This window comes from Heterodontus francisci, chromosome 1, assembly GCF_036365525.1.
Source record: "Heterodontus francisci isolate sHetFra1 chromosome 1, sHetFra1.hap1, whole genome shotgun sequence".
Lineage (NCBI taxonomy): Eukaryota > Metazoa > Chordata > Chondrichthyes > Heterodontiformes > Heterodontidae > Heterodontus > Heterodontus francisci.
The window spans coordinates 211,676,526-211,700,172 of NC_090371.1; the positions used below are offsets into that span (position 1 = coordinate 211,676,526).

Genomic DNA, 23,647 nt, shown 5'->3' on the forward strand with positions numbered 1-23,647 from the left:
GGGGCTTGTTGGCGTGACTAAGACTGGTAGCTATTCAAGTGTGGTAGCAATTTTAAAATAACCCTGTGTCATTTCTGGAGATGTGGAGCTGTTATTAGACCAGAGCTTCCCCGAAAGGAGTGAATTTACTCATACAACACCTCATCAGCAGCCAGCACAGAGCTCCATTGGGAGAGAGTCGGAAGCAGATCTGACCTGAAATGGGGGATCTGTGCAACCCAGAGAGAAAAAATAATGGGAAGTTTTATTTGTCCCTAAATATGGTCTGCATTTGGAGAAAATAAAGTAGACAAAAGGCCAAAAATCCATGATGCCAGCAGTTAGATCTGGATTGTATACCTCGGTGCCTTCCAGACACTGCCAGAGTTTAAGGGGGTTAGCAGGAGGGCATCCAATTAGCATGGGACTAGCAGGTGACCTCACTACTGGAACATCTTGGGTGCCCACCAATCCAATGCTGCCAGAAACTCTGACCCTTCCCCCTCAAAAAGCACATTATGCCCTCCCCTTCCCCTCTCCCTGCACGTCAGCTCCCTCAATTATTTTTCCCCATGTACAGGTTACAAGTCATTTAGCTATCCTGAAACCTCCTAATGGGGCCCACTTCCACCTTCTGGAGAACAGTGCTTCTTTTCTGAGAGGCCGTATAAGCTTCCATTCTTATGTCGGGTCTCTTCTCGGCAGAGGAATTAGGAACTCTCACCATAAGGAGCTGCTGTACCTAGCACTCCCACCTTTGACAGGGTTGGTTTTGAAAGGGGCAGGCAGAGAGTTTACTAGGGGGGGGTACCTAGCATTTCTGAGACCTGCCTGTCTCTGAGCAAGGGAGTGGGATCAATGCAATAGCACTTTCAAAGAAGGCAACAGCCTGCTCTGTGCTGTATGGTTCTATGAAAATATAAAAAGCAGCAATTGACCAACATTGATATTGTGTCACTGATGACTGTAGCTGCTGATCCAAAGCTATTGTACTGCAAGTACTGGTTTCAACGTCTGTGTTAGTGCAATTCACAGACCATACGTGTGAATCCAGCTATGCATCACACTGCAGTAAAAAAAATAATTGGGGCGTTACTAAGCATGATGTAGGGATGCTAAATGGCCAAGTGAAATATTTTCATCTGCTCTCCTTCATTGAGCTCAACTGACGAAGTCTAAAAAAACCAAGGCATCAGGCTGGGCAAGTGCCAGCTCATTTTTAATAATCATGTGGAAATCTCAGTTTCTGTTTCTAACCTTGCACATCTTTTCCTTACAGCTGGTCAGTGGGCTACTGCAGTTCTGTTTCTACACGTTTGTGGAGTCTAAGGCACTGAAAATTGAGTTCCCAGATATGCTGGTGGAAATCATCAATGACCAGTTGCCAGAGGTCACAGCAGGAATGACCAAATCCCTTCTTTTTCACAAGAAGTGATCCTCTTAAAGATGAACTTTGCCTTAAATTTTCCTCCTCATGTTTTTGCTGGCTTTAAAAATTATTTTAGCAGGCTTGGTGTCCTGTACGTTGCTACACACTAAAGAAAAGGTTAATGAAGGTCTGGGACTGATATAACACAGAACTGTATCAATGAGATGAAAAGGGATATATTCAAAGGTTAAGAGAAGGCCGGGGAAAAGTATTTTTTGAAAGAAATATATTTTGGCAGGAAAAATTGTAATACAGTCTCTTTTTTAAAGGTAATTTTTTTGTAAAGTGAAATGTTTCTGCATGCATAAAGATCTGACGTTTACAGTGTATTTAAGAAAGGGAAAGCTGTGCCTTTTTAGTATCATATCTAATTTAACCATTTTACAGCATTTGCTGTAGATAAACCACAGATTTACTAGCTGAATTATATTAAATATTTCTTCTATTTTGTAATTAATTTCCTGTTAATTAATTTTTCCCTTTTGCCTATCACTGGTGACTCTCGCTATGTAACAATATCGCTTTTGCTGCACTGTTAAGAGGCTTTTCAGGTTCCATCTTTGTTGTTTTGTGCAGTAGCAATAGGGAACTAAGTACTGGATAAAATGGCAAAAAGATGCATACAGCTTACTTTTCTTACAACTTTCCAAACAAATATAAAGAGTAGCAGGGCTGAAACATGTCCTGAGAATCCTAGGTCCTTTCCAACCTTTTTAGAATTGTCTAATAATTTTCTGTGCTTTGCTATAAAGTTCTGTATATTATGCTGTTGGAGTCCTGATGTAGCACTTTTGGTAATCCATACACTGTACCTATCCAAATGATATGCAGAATTATAAAATAGTTCTAAATAAGTTGATTTATATTTCCATGGAAGCACTTAAGCATCTACATTTGTGTCAGCAAAGAATATTAAAAATATGACGATTAAGTTACTAGTTCCACTTTTTAATGTCTTTTTCATTGTTATTGAGTCAATTGCTGTGATGACGAAATTACAATTAGTACACAGTAACACACAAAAAAAACCTTCTGTGTTCACGAGTAGCCATTTCCAGTGCACTAGCTGGAAGTGTGGAACACAGGCTTCTCCATGGCTTCTGAAGCCTAAACTATTCTTCACCTTGGTCAATCAGAGATAGTCTGCATCAGAATAACATGTCCAGGGAAGTTCAAGTTTCCAATCTTTTGCTGCTGCATCTGGAAGGTTGGATCGGGGCACAGCAGATTGGGTAACTTGCCCCTCCACTGCGGAATGCCAAAACACCACCACCCAGAACCTTGGCTAAAAACAAAGAGGGTTCGGGAGAGAGATCTACCAGAAACATTAATATTTACCCGCTCAGGCCTTTTCATAGTCAGTGAATCAGCAAAAAGAGTGCATAAATATACAATTAAGCTGAAAACACCCAGCTCGACCTCAGTATCACTTCTTTCCATCCCTCCACTGCCTTTGATTTGTCACACTGCTTGTTCAACGTCCAGTACTGAATAAGCAGAAATTTTTCCAATTAAATATTGGGAAGACCAAAGCCATTGTCGAGTCCCCACCACAAACTCGGTTCCTAGCCACTGACTCCATCACTCTCCCAGGCCACTGTCGAGGCTGAACCAGACTGTTTGTAACTTTGGTTTCCCATTTGACCCTGAGCTGAGCTTCTGACTAGAAGCCTGCTCAGGTCGGGAAAAAAGAACCCGACCTGAACTCGACCGAACCACAGTGGACCTGAGCCCGACCCGGCCCCAAGTCCCTCCGATTTTGCCCCAAGCCCGACCCGACCATCCCTTTACTTACCTTCCAACTGGGAAGCTCCACGAAGCTGCAGCGAATGTGCGATGGCGTCATAGTGATGTCACTTGTTCACTGCGCAGACTCAGTTTCGTCCCGGACTCCCAGCTCAGGTAAGTTTTTTAATTTCAGTACTTACCAGCAGAGCAATTAGCTGTGTGTCCGGCCCGACCTGACCTGACTTGACCTGGACTCGGCCTGATCCGACCCGATCCCAAAAGCCGTACCCTGAAGATGGACCCGACCCGACTCGAACCCGTCGTCGGGTCTGTCAGGTTTGGGGCGTGTAGCAGGCCTCTACTTCTACCCCCATATCCACTCCATCACCAAGACAAACTACTTCCACCTCTGTAATGACAGTCTCCGCCCCCGTTACATCAACATACAACTACTCCAGTGTTTTTCTGGCCGGCCGACCGCCCACCTTGCATTCTCCATAAAGTTGAGCTCATCCAAAACTCTACTGCCCATATCCTAACTCACAACAAGTCCTGTTCCTCAATCATCCATCACCACTGTGCTCACTGACCTACATTAGCTCTCAGTTCAGTTAATGCCTCGAATTAAAAATTCTCATTTTAATTCTCATCCTGGTTTTCAAATTCCTCCATGGCTTCCACCTTCTCTATCTCTGCACTATTCCAGTTCTAGCCTCTTGCACATCTCTGGTTTTCATCGCTCCAATATTGGTAGCCTTGCCTTTAATACCCAGGCCCTCAGCTCTAAAAATCCCTCCCTAACCCTCTCCATACCCCTCTTTCCTCCTTTAAGACACACCTTAAAACATACCTCTTTGACCAAGACCTTTTGGTCATCGGTCCTAAAATCTCTTTGTGTGGCTCAGTGTCAAATTGTATTTTATAATGCTTCTGTGAAGCTCATTGGGATATTTTACAATGTTAATGGCATTAGCGACCCCCAGTTGTCTTTTTGTTGTTGTTGATTACCATCTGCACCATAAAGTGGGGGTCAGGGATATTGTTTTCATTTAAAAGGTTAATATATGGAATATATTGCCATAAGTAGCAGTTGCAGAAGGAATTAGATAAACCTTTTTGGAAAATAATAAAGGGCACAGGGAAAGAGCAGGAAAATTATGTTTTTTCTGACAGGCAAGCTGGCACAGACATGACAAGAACGTCCCTCTTTTTGTGCTGAAATCTCTGATTACATAAGGGATGTAAATATCAGTTTTTGAATCCCTTTCAAGTTAGTTTGGTTTTCTCTCCCATTTCTCCAACTTAATTAGCAAAGCTCCTGGCTCTGCCCCACATCAGTTGAAAAATCTAAATAAATGTTCTAATGTGATTAGTGGCACAATTCAAAGATCACCCACTATCAGAAAATTAAGCACAAATACATGGTATAGACCAGTGTGCTGAAGTACAATTGGAAAGATGCACGTTTCTTTCTATCTTATCACTGAGCACCTGATTTCAGTCTGATCATCTAAGGAAACAAGAGAACTTTACAGAGAAAGGGAAGCAAATGTAAGGGGGAAATTTTCCTGTGCTGTTCTCATGTTTTTATAGTAGATGGTTTAAGAGCAGCACAGAACTTTTAGACAACATTTTCACCAGTTCTTAACCATTTAGAATTAACTTATACCAATTGATGGAAACCGACCCCTTTAACGTACTGATACTTTTTTGTCTGCATTTATTGAATGATGCCACTTCAAGCACACAGGTCAGTTCCAAACAAAATTAGTGTGATAAAAGTGAAAATTAGAGGAAAACTCGTGAGGACAATGTTTTCTCTCATTCTTACAGACAATACAGAAGCAGCAGGGTTGGTTTTAACCCTGCCCTCCTGTGGAAGTGGCACCATCGGGTGGGATTGGGGAGGGGCAGTGGTTCATGCTGCGGTCCAGCATCTTCACCCTCTTAATTTATATGAAATCAGACACAGGAAGGCTGCCTACTCAAGAGCAACAACTAAATGAGGCAAAATTAAAAGGAGCAACCATGAGACGTGACAGTTGAAGTGGAGCAGCAAGCGAAGCTAAATTAAAAGTGGATCATTTGAGAGAAGGAAAAACAGAAAGGGCAAAGCAAAGTAAAATCCTGGAAGCCCAGAAGCAGCCTTTTCAAACAGGTAAGCAGGCATAGAGAGCGCACCAGTGAGAAAACATGAGGAATTCACTGTGGGACCTATTAACAGGTATCTAAATAATTTTTGAGGCTATGTAGTTCACATACTCTTGCTGTTTGGCTTTAAAAAAAAATCACCCACTGAATTGGGGGTGTGGTTCTGCTATGCTCGGATTTACCTGCCTAATTGTGTACTGCTCATGCGCATCTATCCACAGTCATTAAAATCAGGGCAACTTCACAAAAAGAGTGATCAGTACATGAAATAAACTGCTGGTTGGAGAAGTGGGGGCAAAATGTCTGGAATTATTTAAGAAATAATTGGAATGGGGGGCAGGATTTATAAGATGTTTGTGGATAGGTGAATTAAAATAATCCTTATGACCCTCGTCATCTGTCTTCCATGTGATCTTGTCGATGAATACTTTTTTAAAAAGAGTCCACATCTTATTGATATATAAATCCTAGAATATTACCTTTATTTCATAAATACATTTGAAACATTAATTTAATATTTATCAGTAAGAAATTTTATGTGAAGATGTTTAGTACCACTTTAATAAAACTCATTTCACAGACGTAACTGATTAACTGAAAATGGATCAGAAACAGTTTTAGAAAGGTCATTGTTGATCACATTTCACTGGTACATTTGCCTCAGTAATCTTCTGCAATAATGTATTAATTTGCCATTGAAAGAGCAAAGACTGATTTAGGTTACTTTCTCAGCCAATAAACAACATTTTTTGAAAATTATCCTTGTACATTCTTATTCAATTCTCCCATTGATGGGACATATTCTGGACAACAGCTTAGAGGACAGATGGGTAAATGTCAGCATCTCAACAGGCCTCATTATTGGAACTGTAAACCCAAGTCATCTCCCCATCCTGAAAATCCTTCCCTCAATGGGGCAGCACAGTGGCGCAGTGGTTAGCACCGCAGCCTCACAGCTCCAGCGACCTGGGTACTGTCTGTGTGGAGTTTGCAAGTTCTCCCTATGACTGTGGGTTTCTGCCGGGTGCTCTGGTTTCCTCCCCTGCCAAAGACTTGCAGGTTGATAAGTAAATTGGCCATTGTAAATTGCCCCTAATGTAGGTAAGAGAATGGTAGGGAATATGGGATTAATGTAGGATTAGTATAAATGGGTGGTTGATGGTCGGCACAGACTCGGTGGGCCGAAGGGCCTGTTTCAGTGCTGTATCTCTCTATGACTCTATGATGTGTCTCTGTCCTTGCAACCTACCTCCCCATCTCCAAAGTCCTTGAAAATGTCTTCCTAAATCTGTGAGCATGTTTCCCACAACCTCAATTGAATCACTCCAATTAGGTATTCATCCTACTACAGCACTGAAATGGTCATCATCAAAATTACAAATTATATCCCCCTGGTGACTGACGATGGTAAACTTTCTCTCCTTGTCCTGCTTGACCTCTCCACAGCCTTTGATGGGGTCAGCACATCATTTGCCTCCATTGTCCTGCTCAGTGGAACTGTTCTCACCTGGTTCCACTCTTTTCTATTAAATCATTGCCAGAGTATCTTCAGAAATGGTTTCTTTCTCTTCCCCTTATAATATTACCTCTGGAGTCTCCCAAAGAATCTCTCCTGCCCCCCTTCTCTTCCTCATCTACATGGTATCCTTTGGCGACATGGGGTCAGCTTCCAAATATATGCTGACAACACCCAGTTTGACCTCTCTCAACCTCTTCAAAACAAAAGAAGTTAAGTATTGCATTAGGTCAAAGGGAGTGGCTTATAAGGTTGCCAGAAAAAGTGGTAAGCGCAAGGATTGGGAGCAATTTAGAGTCCAAAAAAGGAGGACCAAGAAACTGATAAAGGAGGAGAAAGAGATTATGAATGTAAGCTAGCTAGAAACATAAAGGCGGACTGTAAAAGCTTCTTCAGGTATGTGAAAAGGAAACGATTAGCAAGGATGAATGTGGGTCCATTGCTGATGGAGACAGGAGAATTTGTGGTGGAGAATGAGGAAATGGCAGACACTAAACAATTACTTTGTGTCTGTATTCACAGAGGAAGACACAGAAAATCTCCCAAATACTAGGGAACCAAGGAACTTGTTAAAATGAGGAACTGAAAGAAATTAGTATCAATAAAAAGGTAGTATGTGAAAAATTAATTGAATTGAAAGTTGATAAATCCCCTGGACCATATGAGCTACATCCCAGAGTGTTGAAGGTAGTGGCTCGAGAGATATTGGATGCATTGGTGGTTACCTTTCAAAATTCCATAGATGCTGGAAGGGTTCCTGCAGACTGGAAAGCAGCAAATGTAACCCCACTACTCAAGAAGAGAGCGAGAGAGAAAATGGAGAACTACAGACCTGCTAGTGTGATGTCATGAGTAGGGAAAGTGCTTCAATCTCTTATAAAGGATGAGATAACTGGACACTTGGAAAATAATATGATTGGGTAGAGTCAACATGGATTTGTGAAACGGAAATCATTTTGACAAACCTGTTGGAGTTTTTTTTGAGGATGTCACTTGTAGCATAGATAAAGGAGAATCAGTGGATGTGGTGTATTTGGATTTTCAGAAGGCTTTTCAGAAGGTCCCACACAGAAGATTAGTAAACAAAATTAGAGCACATGCGATTGGGGGTAATATACTGCAATGGATTGAGAAATGGCTAACAGACAGAAAGCAGAGAGTAGGAATAAATGGGTTATTCTCAGGATGGCAGGCTGTTACTAGTGAGGTACTGCAAGGATCAGTGCTTAGGCCACAGCTGTTTACAATCTATATAAATGATTTGGATGTGGGGACCAATATTTCCAAATTTGCGGATGACACAAAACTAAGTGGGAATGTAAGTTGTGAGGAGGATGGAAGGAGGCTTCAAGGGGATTTGGACAGGCTAAGTAAATAGGCAAGAACATGGCAGATGGAATATAATGTGAATAAGTGTGAAGTGATCTTTCGTAGGAAAAAAAACAGAATGGCAGTGTATTTCTTAAATGGTGAGAGGTTGGGAAGTGTTGATTTCCAAAGGGAGCTGGGTGTCTTTGTTCATGAGTTAGTAAAAGCTAGTATGCCGGTGTAGCAAGTAATTAAGAAGACAAATGGTATGTTGGCTTCATTGAAAGGGGATTTGAGTGCAGGAGTAAAGATGTATTGCTTCAATTGTATAAAGCCTTGGTGAGACCACACCTGGAGTATTGGGTATAGTTTTGGTCTCCTTATCTAAGGAAGGGTATACTTGCCATAGAGGGAGTGCAACGGAGGTTCCCTGGGAGTAATCCCTGGGATTGTCTTATGAGGAGAAATTGCAGAAACTGGGCCTGTATTCTCTAGCGTTAAGAAGAATGAGAGGTGATCTCATTGAAACTCACAAAATTCCTACAGGGCGTGACAGGGTAGATGTGGATAGGATGTTTCCTCTAGCTGGTGAGTCTAGAACAAGGGGACACAATTTCAGAATAAGGCGAAGGGCATTTAAGACTGAGATGAGGAGGAATTTCTTTACTCAGAGAGTGCTGAATCTCTGGAATTCTCTACCCCAGAGGGCTGTGGAAGCTCAATCATTGAGCGTGTTGAAGACAGAAATTGATAGATATCTGAATACTATTAACATTAAAGGATATGGGGATAGTGGGGAAAAATGGCATAGAGGTAGATGATCGGCCATGATCTGTTCGAAAGGTGGAGCAAGCTCGATGGGCCAAATGGCCCACTCCTGCTTCTATTTCCTATAATCTTATGATTCACTGCTTCTGTATTGCATGACTGTTTGTCTGACATTCAGTCCTGGATTAGCTGCAACTTTCTCCTATTAAAAATTGGAAATATCAAAGCCATTGCTTTTGACACCCTTCACACACTCCATATCCTTGTCACTAATTCCATCCCAATCTGGCCGCTTCATCAGGCTGAATCAGACTGTTCACAACCTTAGTGTCCTATTTAACCTCAAGCTGAGTTTCCAACCCAATATCCTCTCCATATCAAAGACCATTTACTGGCTCGGTCTCTGCCCTATATCAGCCTATCTGCAGCTGAAACCCAATGCCTTTGCCACCTCAAGACTCAACTCTTCCAATTCCGACTGGCATCTCATCCCCATCTTTGTAGCCTCTCCCTTGCCAGAACATTCCATTTCTTTACCTCTGGCCTTCTATTAATCCCTCACTCCCTTCACCCCATCATTGGCAGCCATACTTTCAGCCACCCAGGCCCCACACTCTGGAATTTCTCCCAAGCCCCTCTGCCTTCATCTCCCCCTTAAAACCCACTTCTTTGACCAACCATTTGGCCACTCTTCCTACTATTTCTTCTTTGGCACAGCATCCATATTTTTGATTACAACTCCGTAAAGTACCTGTGCAGGTCTTCTGCATTAAAGGTGCTATATCAAAATAAGTTGTTCCTGGCTGTCAGGCAAGTAGTTCTGAGGTGAAATGTTTGGCTGTCACATCTCCACCTGATGTATATCTGGCTGAGATTGAGTAGCTTTCTATTACACAGGAGCAAACCAAACCATGAATGTGGACTGAGGTGTGACGTCAAACCAAAATCTCTTATTCTAGGGTGCAGCTTTTAGAGAATAAAAATATTGTCAGTTGTTTTGTTCTCACCACACTTCTGTAGAGGGCGTTGGATGACACAAATAAGTTGTTGTTACATTAGGAATCAATTATTTACATTCCTTCGTTACACTTTTATTTGATCAATTATCTGAATACGATCATCATATAGTTCAAGTGAAGATGGACCAGTTTAAAAATGGTTATTTTAAACTTGAGATTAGAGGACAGCCTCAACACTCTCATCAGCTATTTTAATGAGGACTGCAGTTTCTGTTCAGTTTGGTTTTATATTTAAATTGATTCCATGTTCGTGTTAGCAGCAGCTAGCAGTGCCAACACTAACTCAGAGTGCACTTCACACAATTCAAAATTAACTCCCATATAATGGCTGCTAGTTTAACAGCAGCAATTTTCAGCTGTTTCTGAAATTACATGAGTAATATTATTCTATTTATGTAACTGGCATAACCCTATTATTTTCATGATTTAGAGGAGTACAATGAAAGTTGTTTATTTTTAAATAGTGCTCTCATGCTTCACAGACATTATTTATCATAGACAAGTTAGACATATAAGACAGCAATTTAAATGCATCAGAACTTCCCCTTATCCAGCCTTTTACAATCTACTGCACCAGTTCTTGTGTCTCTGTATCAAGGATCACCACTTCTACCTGCACACCACATGCTCAATTGTCTTTCCTAGTTTTTGTGGTACTTCTAACATTTCATCTTTTTAAAAAAAAATACTCTTTTACTTCACTGGACTGAACTTTCCTATTTGTTAATTTAGTAGAACTCAGTTTAAAAAGGTTTGTCTCATTATACCAACACATTTTCATGAAAATTAGTGAATGGCGGAAAGCATAACCCTGGTCTCTGTAGACAACACATCAAATTCAAGCTGACACAGTCCGTTATTCCCAATCTGAATCAGTGGTAGAAATATACGAGAGCAGCTCAGGGACTGTTCTCCCCACCCTCTACCCCACCATCCTGTGCACTCTACTCTGTGCCTCCTCACTAATGAGATAAATATTTCAATGAATTGGGAAGTAAACACGTCTTCGATCATTCCATGGCAATGCTCATTGGTATTTCAATGCATTACCTAAGTTATTCATCTGAGTTCCAAGAGCTTGTCAACCCTAAAGCCTAAACAACCAGAATCCTAGCTCTTTCACAGAAGCAGTTGAAGGTTTTTGAAGCAAATACAACACGGGAAGCTGAACAGAGACATTGTGAAAGACTAGGTTTGGTTGGAATTTATTGTCATCCTGATCAAACCCATTCTTTCTCACAATTACCACTGATTTGTCCATCTCAATACCATTTGAGAGCATGATGCAGACACTACACAGCCTTCTTAGTTGAAGTGAATTTGTACAAGATGGAGAGAGAGTGAGAAAATCAGTTTTCTTCAGCATGCTCTTAACTTACTGGAAACTTCAAGATATCTCTGATAGGTTTGGTTCTTCCTTGTCTTCTTTCTTCTGATCCGAAAGGTCATGCGCATTATTCTCCTGTAAGGAAGACAATTTGTACAATGAACCACAACCTTCTTCCATCTTCTTCTCTTTGACATTAGTCTCCTGGACTGAAATTACCTGGACCCCATTGTAGTTCAAAATCTTTGGGCTCCAGAAAAAAAAAAATGCAGTTAACAGGGAGAACTAGTGATCTTTGAGAAGAGACACAAGAACTGATACAGTAGATTATACAGGCTGGGGAAGGGGACGTTCTGATTCATTTAAGTTGCTGTCTTTTATGTATGACAAGACTATGATAAATAATGCCTGTGAAGAGCGTGCAATTTTAAAATATTTTCCATTGTACTACTCTACTCCAAATCATGAAAAATTACATCTGCACCACAAAAGTGCCAGGCAATAACCATCTCAAACAAGAGAAAATCTAACCATCTCTTCTTGACATTCAGTGGCATTACCATCGCTGAATCCCCCACTATCAAGATCCTGGGTGTTACCATTGACCAGAAACTTAACTGGACCAGCCATATAAATATTGTGGCTACAAGAGAAGGTCAGAGGCTGGGAGCTCTGCAGTGAGTAACTCACCTCCTGTCTCCCCAGTGCCTGTCCGCCATCTACAAGGAACAGGTCAGGAGTGTGATGGAATATTCTTCACTTGCCTGGATGGATGCAGCTCCAACAACGCTCAAAATGTTCGACACCATCCAGGACAAAGCAATCCACTTAATTGATGCCCCATCCACCACCTTAAACATTCATGTCCTCCACCACCGATGCACGGCGGCAGCAGTGTGTACTATATACAAGATGCACTGCAGCAACTCACCAGGTCTCCTTCGACAGCACTTTCCAAAACCATGGCCTCTACCACCTAGAAGGACAAGGGCAGCAGATTCATAGGAACACCATCACCTGCCAGATCCCCTCCAAGCCACACACCATCCTGACTTGGAACTGTATCGCAGTTCCTTCACTGTCACTGGATCAAAATCCTGGAACTCCCTTTGTAACAGCACTGTGGGTGTACCTGCCCCAAATGGACTGCAGCAGTTCAGGAAGGCGACGCACCACCACTACCTTCTCAACAGCAATTAGGGATGGGAAATAAATGCTGGCCTAGCCAGCAAAGCCCACATCCCATGAAAGAATAAAAAAAATAGGGTTATGCAATTAAATATATTGCATATGTAATTTAAGAAACAGCTGAAAATTGCTGCTGTTAAACTAACAGGTAAACTGAAAAGCCACCAATTCTTAAAGCTGAGAGCTGTTTGTTTGCTTCTCTTGTATGTTTCTTAGCAACTCAAGGGAAGAGCAGTTTAAAATCATTCAAATAACTAGTTTCCATCAAGCTTAATGGGAATATGAAGTGATGAGGAAACCTCTTCAGGAAATTGAGATTGTGTTGTATTGCATGGAGCAGTCTGTCTTTTGAACCTCTATCATCATAAACATCTCCACTTAACCTGCAATTCACACTCCTCATTTCAGAACACTACTAAGACACAGCCGCTTGCTATTCCAGTATGCTATCAATGCTCATCTACGGAGCACAAAGGACATAAAATTATACAGATTTAGAAGCAATAAATTATGCCACAGAAATCTTCTGGAATTATTTGGGAAAGTAATTAAGTTAGTCGGTGAAGGTTATTCTTTGTGTATTTGGATTTCAAAGGCATTTGATAATGTTCTGGATGCAAGACTATTGGAGAACCATAAAGTTCTTGGAATTAACAATAAATTAGTTCGGTTTAAGCTCTGACTTCACTGCTGTTCATGCTAAGCATAAACCATAGAGAGTACTTGTGATACAGAAAAACGTACGAACAACATTGAAGTATGTGGCTAGATGATGATTATAATAGATTAAAAACAGCTAAAGGGGGGTTTGGGTAAATTAAGTGGATGGTTAAGAAATGCCAGGTGAATTTTTATCTGATAAATTTAAAGAAATATGCATGAAACAGCTTAGATCAATTGTGCATGCCATGAGCATGTGTCTGTTGCAAGCCTGATCAAGTACTTCAGTGCATCTCAAAGGAATTTAGTATGTCAAGTAAATTGTTTTAACTCACTGATGAGGCCACATTTGGGCACCCACTTGGATTTCTAACAAAGTTACAGTAGGAGATCAGGGAACTCCATGGTCTTGGATGTTTCTACTGTGCTTTGGTGACTAAATTTGAGCACTGTATTCAAGATATGGCCTAAACACTGCCCAAATACAGCTTTGGTACGATGGTGTTGTCAGCTGTCTAGGCCCCAAGTTCTGGAATCCGCTCCGTGAAATTCTCCTCACCATCACTTGCTCTTTAAAAACTCTCCTTAAAACCTATTTCTTTGGCCAAGTATTTAGTCTTCTCTAATAGTTCCTTGCTTGAGTCAGTGTCAATTTTTTTCAGATTAGGCTTCTGTAAAATGCCCTGAAACATTTCCTTACTCTAACTGCGCAACAGAAATGCAAAGTCTTGGGGCCAGATTTTCGAACCCCATTGAGGGCAGGAACAGCAGTGAATATGATTTGAATATTGCATTCTCAGAAATCAGCAGTGGGTCCCGCCGCCTCCGCAATGCGATGCAGTTTTCAAAGAGCGCCGGCAGTGAGGGGAATATGTCAGGGAGCAATTTTAAGATTGACCGGAAATAAAGGTACTGAATTGGGAGAAGGCCGATAAAACAGGATCTGGCCAAAGTGGACTGGGAGCAGCTACTTGTAGGAAAGTCTACATCTGACCAGTGGCAGTCATTCAAAAAGGAATGAATAAGAGTTTAGGGCCAACATGTTCCCGTAAAGGTGAAGGGTAGGACCAATAAGTCCAGGGAACCCTGGATGTCAAGGGATATAGAGGATTGGATAAGGAAAAAAAGAGGCTCATCACAGATTCAAAGGGCTGAAAACAGCAGAGGCCCTAGACGAATGTAGAAAGTGTAGCGAGGTACTTAAAAAAGTAATTAGGAGAGCCAAGAGGGGGCATGTAAAAACACTGGTGGGCAAGCATGAAGAAACACTGGCGGACAAGATAAAGGAAAATCCCAAGGCGTTTTTAAGGGCAAGAGGATAACCAGGGAAAGAGTAAGGCCCACTAAGGACCAAAGTGGCAATCTGTGTGTGGAGCCGGAGGACGTAGGTGAGGTTTTAAATGATTTCTTTTCATCTGTTTTCACTGTGGAGAAGGACGATGTAGGTGTAGCAATCAGGGAGGGGGGATTGTGATATACTTGAACAAATTAGCATTGAAAGGGAGGAGGTATTAGCGGTTTTAGCGGGCTTAAAAGTGGACAAATCCCCAGGCCCAGATGAGATGTATCCCAGGCTGCTACGTGAGGCAAGGGAGGAGATAGCAGGGGCTCTGACACAAATTTTCAAATCCTCTCTGGCCACAGGAGAAGTAGCAGAGGATTGGACGACAGCAAATGTGGTACCATTATTCAAGAAGGGTAGTAGGGATAAACCAGGTAACTACAGGCTGGTGAGTCTAATATCAGTGGTAGGGAAACTACTGGAAAAAATTCTGAGGGGCAGGATTAATTTCCACTTGGACAGGCAGCATAGCTTTGTCAGGGGGAGATAATGTCTAACCAATTTGATTGAATTTTTCAAGGAGGTGACTAGAGGGTAAAGCAGTTGATGTAGTCGACATAGACCTCAGTAAGGCTTTTGATAAGGTCCAGCATGGGAGATTGGTCAAGAAGGTAAGAGCCCATGGGATCCAGGGCAATTTGGATCCAAAATTGGCATAGTGGCAGGAAGCAAAGGGTGATGGTCGAGGGTTGTTTTTGCGATTGGAAGCCTGTGACCAGTGGTGTACCACAGGGATCGGTGCTGGGACCCTTGCTGTTTGTAATGTACATTAATGATTTAGACGTCAATGTAGGAGGTATGATCAGTAAGTTCGCAGATGATACAAAAATTGATGGTGTCGTAAATAGTGAGGATAGCCTTAGATTACAGGCTGATATAGATGGGCTGGTAAGATGGGCGGAGCAGTGGCAAATGGAATTTAATCCTGAGAAGTGTGAGGTGATGCATTTTGGAAAGACTAACAAGACAAGGAAATATACAATGGATGGTAGGACCCTAGGAAGTACGGAGGGTCAGAGGGACCTTGGTGTACTTGTCCATAGATCACTAAAGGCAGCAGCACAGGTAGATAAGGTGGTTAGGAAGGCATATGGGATACTTGCCTTTATTAGCCGAGGCACAGAATATAAGAGCAGGGAGGTTATGATGGAGCTGTAAAAAACCACTAATTAGGCCAAGCTGGAGTACTGCGTACAGATCTGATCGCCACACTATAGGAAGAATGTGAGGGAGATGTATGGATATGATGTGAGATCAATAGAGTTTGTGCCTCTTTACCCATGGCCACTCACCTTACTAGACCGCAATAGATCATTAAACCTTTTCCTGCACTGCACCTGGTCCTTCTCGTGGGTCCTGGCTGCTGACCACCTCGATCCATGTCCTTTTGGTTTCGTTGTAGGGAATTCCTCCTCCATGAGGCTGGGTAGAAGACGTCTCTCCTCTCTGAGAGGGCATCAGTGAGAGCTTCCAGGGAGGCATTGGGAAAGCGGGGTGCTGCCTGGGGATGCATCTGCATCCCCACACAGGCCCTCCGATCTCCCTGATGATTCCTCTGTATAGGCAACGGCAAGCCCAGTGATGGCTGCCGTCTTTCCTTTAAAAACCACCATCTATTCCATGTTCCCGCCTCCATAACCCTTCTGGCGCCTCTAATTGGGTACCGGACTCGCTCCCAGGTCAATTACTTACTTTGCATTTAAAACAGCACTGTGGGGGTCGGGACCTGGAAATGCTCCAGTCGTTGGGGTCCCAACCTGAAAATGAAAATCCGGCCCTTGTTGCGTCGGACCTAAAACTACAGAAATGATAATATAGCTCAACGTTCCATTTGCTTTGTTTATTTTGTCCATTCCTTGCAAAGCAGCAGTCAGTGTAGAAGCTATTATCATCGCTTTCAGCCTCTCCTTTAGCTAGTTCAACACCAAGAATGTACTTAATTTTTCTTACAGTATGCAAATACTTACATTTCTTTGTATTTCAGATCACATGAAAATATTATCTATGTCCTTCTGTAATTTGGTCACTGCTTCAACATATTCTCCTGCCCCCTTCCCGTTTTTAGCATCACATGAATTTTACCAAGAGTGACATAGATTATCAATTGATTCATTTTATCCCCTTCTCTCTCTCGCTGTTGACTCCTTGTTGGTGTGTGGTTCCATAGACACTTGCTGGATTTCAGTACCTTTTTAAGTAGCCATTCTTCACTTGAGGGCCAAGATTATAAGTGCAGACTGGCTTCTTCACTGTCGGAACCTGACAGCTATGCTGGATCCTGTCCTGGCCTAACATCCACAGGATAGCTATCAGGAGCAGGGATCCAGGTTCATTTTCTTAACGCTAGGGCACTAAGGGAAATGGTATTGCCTCTACTGCCATGGCTGAGATCAGTTAACACATTGCTCATGTTTTTATACCAAACTGACGGACCAATAGTCTTTATGGAGAAAGCATTAGGCAAACTGTAATGCCCAAATTTGAATGATTTGCAGAACTCTTAAGAAATGCAAAAAAATTATTAGAAAATGTGAAATTTAAAAGAGTAATCGCATCAAACTGGAACTGACCCATTTAAAACTACTGTAAAAATAAGATTGAATTTGAAATAACAATTTCAGCAAATACTTAAATGTTTGGAATCATGTGCTTCAGTCAAATTAATAAAATCTTGAAACTATTACTAGTAGTGATCTTTATTTTCTGCTGTAGTTACAGAATAATGATCTGTGGATTTTTGAAGGCTTGAGGTCTGTGACAATATTGACCACATTCATGCACACAATAGTATTAAACCTAGCATTATTTTCATGAGTATAACAAACAATTAAACTAGAAATAGCTCACATTTTGTATAGTTAAAATGAATACAAATATACAGCAACTGAGGAGTTTGTAAATATCTGTTCTCATTAAAATCTGAATGGAATTTCCCAATTATCCATATATTGATGAAAATCCTATTGCGATATAGACCAACATTGTATAAAAATGAAAGTCCACAGCAGTCAACAGATCTGTTGTTTGGTGTTGAAAGCTAAAATGCACCAAATTACTTCAATGTTGCACAAATGCACAACATTGATAAGTTTGTTTTTACAAAAGCATTTCCAATGTTTCTTAAAACTGAAACATCTAACCATTTGACATGATCAGCAATGAAAAAGCATGGAAACAACTTTTCCCCCAGATCTTTTATTGCAGACTCCCTTTTATTCATAGGCTTAAAAAGTATTATGAAAATAATGGGATTCATAGAATCACACTGTGAAGTCAAAATAGATAGAAAAAGCTAGCAATTTTTGTTTCATGTTATTCCAATGTCACTTGCTAAAACTGAACCCATCTGCTGAATCCTATGATAAAAAAGCTTGTAACAATTAAAATGGCATAACAAAGTGACAGTAGCACTTCAGGCAATAATTAAAAAAAAACATGAGTTTACAGATGCTTGAGGTTAGTTGTGTGTTAGTTATGGAAATTAATATTTTCCTTGATTCAAATTGAGAGATCTCAGTCGTGAAGTTACAGTAGAACGAATGATAATTCTGTCTTGTCAAGGATGGCCATGGATACCATGAATAGTATTTTCTATAAATTTTAGTAGCTCAGTGCTACAGGAATTCAACATAATTTTGTGGAATAAGTCCTGTTTTGCCATTGAGGGTTCCTTCTAGCCAACCAGGCTCTCGTGAAGAGTGAACTGGGGAATGAAAATAAGAATTTTAATTTAAATGGTAAAATTGATTAGGCGCAACAACCTCAACCCTTTTTACAGTAAGCAACTATACCAACACACAATAGACATATAATTTATTTTTTTAGCATTGTTAAATCATTGCTTTTTATTAACTAGGAAGTCAACCAGAACAGCTCTGTGATGTGATATAATATTGAACTCCCCCCAGGCTCAAGTGAGAGAAGAAATCTAAGAGAGTGGAACTCACTGCTTGGATGACCAAGATCAAGGCCAATTAGGAGTCTTCAAGAAAATTCCTATACTTCATTTGTGGGACCAGGGAAATGGAGGAAATGCATACAGATACTATCTAGCCTCCGAGTTGTCACGACCTCTCTGCCCAAACAGAAACACAGACGCTAGTAGCTGTCAGAATAACTGAGTAAGTAAATTCTGGGTACCCCAGTGAATAATTATGGAATCAACTCTAGGTTGATCATCCACTCAAAAGGATAAATTGTGTACTACTCATACATACTGGAATAAGGACAACACCACTGCCCGCTATTATAGCGATGTATAAACAGATGGTGCTCCAAATCCCAGAATAAAAACCTAGAAAGAAAGAAAAATTGCAGACTGGTTGGCTAAAAAGTCAAACTGTGAGAATGATAAGGACTATCAAATCTAACCTACATCCAAGGAGAGGCCAAAACTTTGTTCAAATCCAACAACGAGGTGTGAATGTGAAAACTGAGAACACAAACCATCTGGCTGGGGAAAATCAAAAAGTTTGTGCAATGTGAAGAACATGGGGTTTTACAGAAAGAGAGAGTAGGTGATCCCTACCTGTCTGCAACATCACAACAATTTATATGCAAGTATGTGGTTTCCTCAGTAACAATCAATATAGGCTTAACTCCTATATTGTATGGAGGATGTTTAATGTTTAACAGATAGCTTTGGAGTAACTATGGTTCTATTAAGTGAGGAGTACAATGCGTTTCATAGCTGGGGAAAATAATCCAACATCTCAGGTTACACTCACCATTTTCAAATATTGCTCCTACTTTGAAGGATAACTCAGAGATATGCTCTGCTTCACATGAGTAAACAGCCTTGGCTTTATGGTTTGGAACCCTGAAAAATAAATGAAGTCATTACCTCATGGGAGAGAATTCAAGCCCCAATATTTTCTGAACTATTAAATGACCTGTGATTACAAATAGAAAAGGTGGTTGCTGCAGAATTAATCTAAAACAGATTCAGAGTACAACAGTAAACCATACTTAAAAACCAGAGCATTTCCTAAACTTGATATTAAAATTACTTCTACTAATGGCAGTAACAATTATGTAACTGATTAAATTTTACTGGCACCAGATACATACAGCACAAGGGTTTAGAGGACAGGATAACATTTTTACTAAAGGGTCTTGTGTGCAGTCTGGAATTGTTCAGCAAACTCCACTCCCTTAGACATCTGTCTCTTATATTTTATATTAAAAAAACTTAAGATCAAAAATAGAAAATGCTGGAAACACTCAGAAACCTTTGGGGTAAAAGGGAGGTTATTAAAGGACTGTTCTAATATAGGGAGCACATGAAAATTCAGAGCCATATGCCATGTAAAATCCCTACTGAAGGGCACTCTGGGATTTTAAAAAAGCTATTATGGGATTATCTTCTTTTTAAAAAAAACAAAAGAAATATTAGAATGTTTGCTCCTTCATGGAATGTCCTAATCTACTCCAATTTTGTCCTCGTTTCTGACAGTGCCCCAGTAAATTAGGAAAGACTTAAGGATAGATCCATCAGAGGTGAGGGCACAGTGTTATATAGTTGGGTGGGCATGGCCCAGGCCATACAAGTCAGGGTAACATCCTGCTGATTACAAGCTACAGAATCCCCTCAACTGACAAATTAGTGCACCTCCCTGTCCAACACCACTTGGCGTACTGAGGAAAGCAAGGACACAAAATGTACTCTGGGTGGAGGGGTTGGATGTCAATGCCCATCACCAGGAATTTTTCAGTAGTATCATTACTGTCTACATTGGTCAAGCCCTGAAAGACATGGTTGCCAGACTGTGACTGCACCAGGTGATGAGCGAACCAACACGAGGGCATAACATGCTTGACCTTTTACTCACCAGCCTGTCACAGACACACCAGTCCAGTATATCATTGATAAGAATAATCACACAGCTTTTGTGAATACAAAGTCTCATCTTCACCATGAAGGATACTCTTTAAGCACAGTGAGGCATTACCATTGTGATAAGCAGGACAGACTAAAGTACAGAGTGGCCCGACACATCTCACACTCTTTGATCACCATCAGTTGAATGTTAAGTGCAGGAGGGTAGGCCAGAGGCAGCACCAGGCATGCCTTGCATTGTGGTACCAACCTATTGAAGCTACAACACTTGGTTATGTGCATGCTAAGCATGGAAAGCAACAGGTTATAGACAGAACCAAGTGGTTCAACAATCAGAGCAAAGCTTTGTAGCCCTATATCATCAAGTCGGGAGTGCACATATAAAAGGTAAGTCGAGTTTCAAATATCCGCTGCGTGTTGATGGGTCTGCTGTAAATATTGAGACTCTACATGTATTGAGGAGGTCTCATGTTGCACGATAATTCTGTACTATGACAGAATGGTCCAGTTATTGCCTTCCCTTAAACAAGAGGCAAAACAGAACTTATAACATAATGCACCTGAAGAGCTTTGATGCATTTACTTGACTGCTTTTCTAATGTGATTCTTTATGCCAGCCAGAGTGTATTTTCTCCTTCACTTGTAATTACAATGTCAATAGATTAAACTTTGTTTGGATTTTGATCCATTGAACTGCACTGAATGTGGCTCATAAACCAGCGAAAAAGGTCATCAAATAGATCTGCCTATTATCCTAGTGGCAGTAATGAGCAAGGAATCAAGCTTTTATCCAGTGCCAACTATTACGGTACGAAATAAAGGAGTTTTCCATACCCATTGGGAGGTTTGTCACTAGCAGCAGTCACAGTTGGGAACTGGAAGGATGGTAGAGATGATGCTGGTGAAGTTGGTGAAGAATTGAACCAGGAAGCCATTGATATCGATGAACTGATGAGACAAATTAGTGAACCATAGATTTTGTCAAAGCATAGAGATGATGCATTGTTAAAACTAGTTCTTAAAGCTACAATATTTGTAGAAATTATCATATACATGTCATTATATTTAACAGGCAAGGTGATGTTTCAGAAACACACATTTTACTATGTAGACTACTGTGTGCACAAACCTTCCTAGATTAGCACCATTACAGGAGCTTGAGCAGGAGAAAAACCAACACAGCATCAAGAACATATAATTGAAATAAAATGTTTCCAAAACTTTGAACCTCGTATTCTTGGCGGTGATTTTACAGAAATAAATTGGAAAATGCTCCATAAATCACTAATGACCCTGGCAAATAATGGTGGCACCAGCAGTTAACTGAAAATACACCCACCCATATATCTTTGTTTTCAGCAACAAAGTTACACTTTTTAGACACTTATTACCATGCCCTCATCATCTGCCCCTTGGCTGGTTTCCTACCTAACAGGAGAATGGGGAAACTATTGAAAAATTGCAAAGAACCCACTGACAAATATAAAGGAGCCTAAGGAGACACTCAAGAGAGACTGGGTAAGGGAACATAGCATCACTTACTATGCACGGAATATGTTTCAAGACAGATCTGGATATTTTGGAATATGAAGCAGCTTAACTTTAGCAAGAAGCCTTGAAATATATGGCTGCCCATTCTATGGTGGAGTGTGGCTATGCATCAACACACTGGAATGTCCTGCCTTTTTAAAATGTGTGATATCACGATGATAACATGATGCAGTGCCTGGATCAGGAATTACAAGTGGAACCTTTAGTGTCTGCACTAGGTACCAACCTATTGAAGCTCCAACACTTGGTTATGTGCATGCTAAGCATCATCAAGTCGGGAGTGCACATATAAAAGGTAAGTCTAGTTTCAAATATCCGCTGCGTGTTGATGGGTCTGCTGTAAATATTGAGACTCGACATGTATTGAGGAGGTCAAGTTGCACGATAATTCTGTACTATGACAGAATGGTCCAGTTATTGCCTTCCCTTAAACAAGAGGCAAAACAGAACTTATAACATAATGCACCTGAAGAGCTTTGATGCATTTACTTGACTGCTTTTCTAATGTGATTCTTTATGCCAGCCAGAGTGTATTTTCTCCTTCACTCCTAAACCCTATTGTACATATATGTGAAACTGCAAACTTCGTATCGAAAAAAGTGGTGCTCATTTTCAGCAAGGGTGAGGGGGCGTTTGGAGAGAAAAGTTATCCTTTGACAACTCATCAAGTTATCCTCCACACCAAGCTTCAGTCTTTGATTCTTAAACCAGCCAACCAAGAGCAGTGGATAAAATGCACAGGTCAACTTCTATGCACCTCTCCCTGCCCAAAGAGAAACCCTTGCTGCAAGTAGATACGGACTGCTTCAGTATCTGAGGCGTTGTGAATGGCGTTGAACATCGTACACTTATCCCCAATTCTGACCAAGACCATTGATGAAGCAGCTGAGGATGGTTGGGCCTAGGACACTGCCCTGAGGAACTCTTGCAGCAATATCCAAGGGCTAAGATGATTGGCCTCCAATAACCACAACCATCTTCCTTTGTGCTCTCCAACCAGTGGAGAGTTTTCCTCCTAATTTCCACTGACTTCAATTTGGCTAGGGCTTCTTGATGCCAACTCGGTCAAATGCTGCCTTGATATCAAGGGCAATCACTCTCACCTCTTGAGTTCAGCTCTTTTGTCCATGTTTGGACCAAGGCTGTAATGAGATCATTCACTACATTCATTATATAAAGACATTGACTGGAATTTTACATCCCCCAAACGAGTGGGCTGGTGGGGGGGGGGGGTGTAAAATTGAGTGGTGGGGGGGGGCCATTCCCAACCCCCTCCCGCCCCACTGCAATTCTATGCAGGGCGGTGGGAAACGGCCTGCCCCAGGCCAATCAAGGCCCTTAAGTGGCCAATTAACTGGCACTTAAAGGCATCCGCCACCTCGACAGGCATTTTACCCTTGGCTGGCGGGAGGCTGAGGCCTCAAAAAGCCCACCTGGTGAAAACAGGCAGCTTTCCTGCGGACTGGTGAGAGGCCCTCCTGATCAGGCCTCCTGTGCACCAGAGAGCTGCCGGCAGCTTGTTTAAGCAGGCCTTCCTGCCTCAAGGAGGAGGAAGTTCCACCCAAGACCAATTAAAGGCCTGGGGAGTGAAAAGTCCCGGTCTGGCTCCCCAGGCCCAGCGAAGGCCGGCTCACCACGACTTTGTGGCCGGTCGATGGGGCCTCCAACCCAATGAAAAATTCCAGCCACCATTTCATATCTTTCAGGAACTGCGGCACAAACAGGAGCTGAGTTTTATGTGAAAATCAACACGATTCATCAATTAACCAAAACAGAATGTCCTTTATGCTTATGGTACTGTTTTGAGCTCACTAAAATAAGAAATAAAGAATTGATTTTATT

The 23,647-nt window shown here is 41.4% G+C and overlaps 2 protein-coding genes across 7 annotated transcripts in view; one reads left to right on the top strand and one right to left on the bottom strand.

The window, feature by feature from the left end:
* Positions 1–2,349, top strand: part of nr3c2 (nuclear receptor subfamily 3, group C, member 2) — a 438,927-nt gene extending 436,578 nt beyond the window's left edge. For all 4 annotated transcript variants that reach the window (XM_068041172.1, XM_068041180.1, XM_068041201.1 and 1 more), the window contains one exon: positions 1,259–2,349. In XM_068041172.1, the coding sequence (XP_067897273.1) occupies positions 1,259–1,414 (156 nt within the window). In that variant the 3' untranslated portion in view covers positions 1,415–2,349. The remainder of the gene's footprint in view (positions 1–1,258) is intronic.
* Positions 2,350–17,092: 14,743 nt separating this feature from the next.
* The window catches only part of arhgap10 (Rho GTPase activating protein 10), a 270,345-nt gene continuing 263,790 nt past the window's right edge, over positions 17,093–23,647 (bottom strand). For all 3 annotated transcript variants that reach the window (XM_068041246.1, XM_068041258.1, XM_068041249.1), the window contains 3 exons: positions 21,089–21,202; positions 19,143–19,234; positions 17,093–18,118 (listed from right to left, as the gene is read on the bottom strand). In XM_068041246.1, coding sequence (XP_067897347.1) covers positions 18,030–18,118; positions 19,143–19,234; positions 21,089–21,202 — 295 coding nt within the window. In that variant the 3' untranslated portion in view covers positions 17,093–18,029. The remainder of the gene's footprint in view (positions 18,119–19,142; positions 19,235–21,088; positions 21,203–23,647) is intronic.